Source organism: Alosa sapidissima, chromosome 6 (assembly GCF_018492685.1).
Source record: "Alosa sapidissima isolate fAloSap1 chromosome 6, fAloSap1.pri, whole genome shotgun sequence".
Classification (NCBI taxonomy): domain Eukaryota; kingdom Metazoa; phylum Chordata; class Actinopteri; order Clupeiformes; family Clupeidae; genus Alosa; species Alosa sapidissima.
In genome coordinates this window covers 30704551-30709834 of record NC_055962.1, presented here as the reverse complement: position 1 = coordinate 30709834, position 5284 = coordinate 30704551, and the positions used below count along the sequence as shown (strand labels likewise).

At 40.0% G+C, this 5284-nt stretch overlaps 1 protein-coding gene across 1 annotated transcript in view; it reads right to left on the bottom strand.

Moving 5' to 3' along the window:
* Positions 1 to 3683, bottom strand: part of slc35f6 (solute carrier family 35 member F6) — an 8191-nt gene extending 4508 nt beyond the window's left edge. The window contains 2 exon segments of the mRNA XM_042095827.1: positions 369 to 441; positions 3450 to 3683. Of these exon segments, the coding sequence (XP_041951761.1) occupies positions 369 to 441; positions 3450 to 3526 (150 nt within the window). The 5' untranslated portion in view covers positions 3527 to 3683.
* Positions 3684 to 5284: the final 1601 nt, after the last annotated feature.

Genomic DNA, 5284 nt, shown 5'->3' with positions numbered 1-5284 from the left:
TCTTTAACATCTCATTCACAGCCTAGCCAATTATGTCGCACAGCTGGGTTTGCTTCCTTCAACATCAAGTTCATTACGTGGACAACACCGTAGGTGTAATAAAACCTAGAATAGAATATCTTATCTGCTGTTATCAGATAAGATATTCTTTAGATTTATAATATTTTTAAAATTTATTTGGCTTTTTATGCCTTTAATTTGATAGGACAGTGGAGAATGACAGGAAGTGAGTGGGAGAGAGATTCAGGGTGGGATCCGGAAAGGACCGCGGGACGGGAATCGAACCCAGGTCACCGGCGTACGGTGCAGGTGCAGGTGCCCCAGCCAGTTGCGCCACAGCTGGGCCGTTATCTGCTAAGTTGACTTGCCTGTACGAATGGATGAGAGAAGGTGTGATCTGGGACATCTCCACATCCTGGAGCATGGAACATATCAGCCCATCTGCAAACAGGAAGATACAGTAGTGAATGATGGGGCAGTGGTTTTCAAAGTGGGGGCTGGGGCCCCCTGGGGGGCCGCGAGGGGGGGCCAGGGGGGCCTCTTGCAATTTGGAGGGAAAAGATAAAAGCAACAAATAAATACATTTGAAAAATTTTAAATATACCTATTACTATGAGGGTTGATATACAATGCCATTATAATTATGTGACACATGTCTGAACATTATATTTCCCATGATAATGACTGGGAATAATAGTAGAGTGATAGCTCTCATATAGCAGAAAGCCCCAAATGCAACTTTTACACACTGTATGCTCCATCGCGAAGTGCTTGTGGCTAAAATAATTATTAGGATTAGCTTAATGTATTTTTACATTTGCCGTAGTATTGTCGATGGGTTTAATAACACATCGGGTCCTTGGCCAGAACCTAGTGGTATTTGGGGGGCCTTGTCGTGGAAAAGTTTGGGAACCCCTGTGATGGGACATGTATCATTCGTTCAGTAATGGAGTGTGTCTATAGTCTATTCAGTTCCGCTTGTTTGTACCCAACAGCCTGAACAAACCCAATTAAGCTTCTCATGTGACATGCGATGTGCCGTTCATCAAGCATTCCATGAAAGAGCATATGAGATCAATCAGCTGGGCTACACAAGAGACACGTGAAGAGGAATTAGGGAAAGCAAGTGTGTGTGACATTGTGTGTGTGTGTGTGTGTGTGTGTGTGTGTGTGTGTTGTGCATTGTTTAAGTGTGCAGGACTATATGAGGAGTGTATGAAGCACAGACTGCAGTGTAGATTGAGAGACACTGATATAATGTGAGATATGTATTGTGATACACAACCCTGCTTTTAAAGGTGCAGTCAGGCATCTTATGCATTTTCAAGAAGCCCATAAAAATTTTTTGTCACATTCAGTAATACAGTATCTCCTCACGACCGCTATCTGCCCATTCCATGAGTACACTGTAAAAAAAAAAATCTCTGTAGGCAGCGCAGGCTCCAAAAACTGGAAACAAACAAAGTGGGGGCTGCCTGTCCTCCAATCAAAAACGAAACCCGACGTGGAATTTCTCTGGGAATGCTGAAGGTCGGGGTGAGCTTACCTCTCTGGCGTGTTTCGCTTGATCCTTGGTTAAAATATAATGCACGTTTTTTGCACAAAAGCATCTGCTAATAAATGTAAATATTTAAATAAATAGAAACAAATGCGACTTCCTGCGAAATCCCAGGCTGCACCTATAAACACCTACTACTCCTAGTGGCTAAACCGATGTTCTCTGCACATTTTGGCAGGCACCATGCTACACATAGCTGAGCCTCAAGAAATGTTGAATCCATAATATCTTTTAAACACATGCCAGCATGCCAACTTTGTAAAGTGCACACCCACTGTGGCTTACAACAAAAATTATAGAATTACTGTAAACCATAATGTTATATTACAGTGCGAAGCCATGACATCTACTGTAGGCCTACACAGGCCCATTATAAATGTTGCACACATATAGAAAGCACAGTAAGTATAAGTGAGTGGCTGAAGTAAAGTGAGTGTTAAGTCCCCTTGGCCTTGGTCCATGTAGGACACCAGAGGTTTATAGACACTTCCAATGAAAGTTTCACATCCCCTGGACCCAAACTCTGGCAGGAACTTCTCTGAGACAGAGGAAGTCAAAGTTGCTGAGTATCTGCAGGCCCATGTCAGCTGAGGATGTGACATGCATGCAAATGGTCAATGACAGACCAGGAACAATGCAACCTTAGGATTTGCTGGTTATCCTTTCAGGTGATGACATCAATCAAGTTTACTCAGTTGAACACATAGAGGCTGATAAGGTATCCACCATCAGCTGACTTTTACAGTCAGGTCATCTTGCTGTGTATAACTGCAGTTAATGGTTAAACATACAGTTCCAGAAACAATTGCAGAATATTTCATTGACAGAGTTCTTGTGTTTAATATGAGTAGTAGTTTACAGAGTGGGGTGGGGTGATCATAGCTTGGATATGTAACTGATACTGGGTGTATGATAACTGAATACTTAAGACTCTTGTCACATGTCTTATCTTGCGTACTGAGAGGTAGCCTCAGGCAGAGCATAACTAAATGAGATAGTCTGTTCAATTTTTTGGCGTTAATCACTCCTTTGAAATATTGATTGTCTATCCAAATGAAGGTGTCTGATGGTCAAATCAACCCAAAACTTCGATATTGTTTGCACTTCCAAAATCATAGCGCAGAGTTTTGATTAGTCTGTGACATTAGCTTGTGTGAAATAATAGGTTACAAAGTTTCTGCTCCAGAATGTGGGGAAATGAAAGGTGAAACTTTGTGTTTAGGGAAGCGTTAGCCTACGTTTAAGGACAGTACAGGTCAGCCTACTTGCAAAAAGTCCCCCACAAGATGGGCTACATAATGGTCAGACATGACACTTTTGTAGGCGATTAGCCTACCGTGATTGTGGTCAGAGAGTTTTGATGCTGACTTCGAGAAACTAGGTGGCACTGAGTACCTTGTGAGATCATGACAAATAGCTGAATAGGCACATTTGACAACAATGCCATGACTAAGAGCTGCACGAGCGCAGGTCTTTGTGGTTTTAGGCACAACCCAACCAGCAAAGAACGCTGGCTAATGTAGACGTAGGCCTGTGTTGTTTCGGGTATAGATTAATAGCCTAAATAGATACCCTAACTGAATGAACCAATTACAATCCAGTTTCATTTTTACCTTTTCAGACACCTCATTATCATGATTTTTAAAGAAACACTTGCAACAACTTCTTTAGGTCACGGATTTTACCATAACCAATAATATGACCAATATCAATAGGCTACCATAACCATTTTTAGCTAAATGTTTCCCATCAATCACACAAGAAAGCCTTTGTTAAATACTCTGAACCTATTCGGCTACATGGTTGCAGTCGCCAGCTATTATTAGCCTTGTGGCAACAACAACAGGCAATTGCATTGAATTCGACCACTAGCACAAGCACAAGGACTTACTTTGCAGATAATGTGTTGAGGGATCCAGTTGAGAGCATCAACGCAGCGAGAAACAACTGATATTTTGTCCAAGCCATGGTGTATCTTTGGAGTACTGGTAGGCTACCGTGGCAGCCTGGAGCTCGGTGTTAGTTAAACCGACATACACGCACCAGTGTGTTAAAAACATCCACCGTCGTTCAAATCACCACTCCGGTGTGTTTTGAAAGAGGACAGCAGTTCTTCCTGTTGAAATCACATGACTTTACTAGTCAGCTGACGGTGGAACTGGGGCGTTCTCTCATCTGTCCACGTGGAAGTTGTGAGAGACATGACAGGCTACCTTTTACTGTCTATGCAGGCTACCTGTGTAGATGTTTGTGCTGTCGAGGCTAGCACATGTTATTCTCAGTAGAACTGGATATTATAAATTACATCATAGTCAAGAGATAGGCTAATGAATATAATTCGATATAAATCAATAGGCTATAGAGCTTTATATTGGGATTTTGACGGCTAGGCGAAGCTAAACTGATGTGTATGTATAATATGGCCAAGATGTAGGCCTAGGCCTAGGCTATTCAACAGGAATTTCACAGAAACATTATTCTAGAGTCTAGAGTAGACCGTCGAGACATTTCAGGGTTGTTTTTTTTTTTTTTTTACACACAGCAGAATAATTCCATATCTGCACACCAGGCGGCGCTATATTATTGATAAAAGGAAAAAGTAGCCTAGTGCCGATACAAGACTAAGAGGTTACATTAGGTCCTTGACGGAAAGATTTTTTTAAAAGTTCAACATTGGCATTGCTTACTGTTACTTAGTTGAGGTATCAAGCCCATTGATACTACTACTACGGCTACTACTACTACTACTACTACTACTACTAGCCTACTAGGCTACTACTAGCCTACTACTAATAAATAATAATAATAAACATTATTTGTATAGCACCTTTCATACAGAGAATGTAGTTCAAAGTGCTTTACACTTGGAGCATTTAACACAATAGAGAACAAAATAATATTACAAACAAACAACCAAAACAATAAAAAAAAAATCAGATGTGAATTCACAAGATGGTAAGGAGATACAGTAGATAGGCTACAACAACACATACAATACAACTAATGCAGTGAAAATAGGAAGACCCTGTAAATAGGACCAGTAGAATGTAAAATAATGTGAAGAAATAGATACAAGTTAAATAAAAGCTCTCATACAGGTATGTTTTCAGCTCTTTTTTAAAAGATTACAGAATTTTTACAAAATATTCCTTTTTGATGTATAATGGATAAAGGCAGCTTTTACACTTTGCTTGTTGAGCACTTTGGGCACAAATAAAAGATTAGCACCTTGTTGAGTTAAAAAAGGCTGCACTTGGGCAATGTTTCTCATGGAAATAAGCTGTCTGGGTAAGTTTACTAATATGGGTATGGGGCTTCACACATTTGAATCTGAACCTTTAAACAGACAACTGACATTTCAGGCCTTTCCACGTCTGTTTCCGTGTCTGTTTAATTATAGGGCATACATTTTTTTTGTCAACTTGTTTGTGCCATCATCTCTACTCCTCTCTACATCTCTACACTGCAAAAGATAAAATCTAAGTGTTATTAATCTTATATTAAGATCAAAAAATATTTTTGGTATTGTTTTTAGTATGAAGAGACTTACTTAGCGCTCACGAAAGGTCATTTTGACTTAATTGTCAAATTGACAAATTTGCTTAACGCACTGGCAGACAAATTTTCTTGTTCTCAGGATGAGACGTCTTAAAAGAAATTAAACTCTTCTTAAATTAAGTCAAATGATTTTACCAGAAAGTGCTAGGTAAGCCTCTTTATACTGAA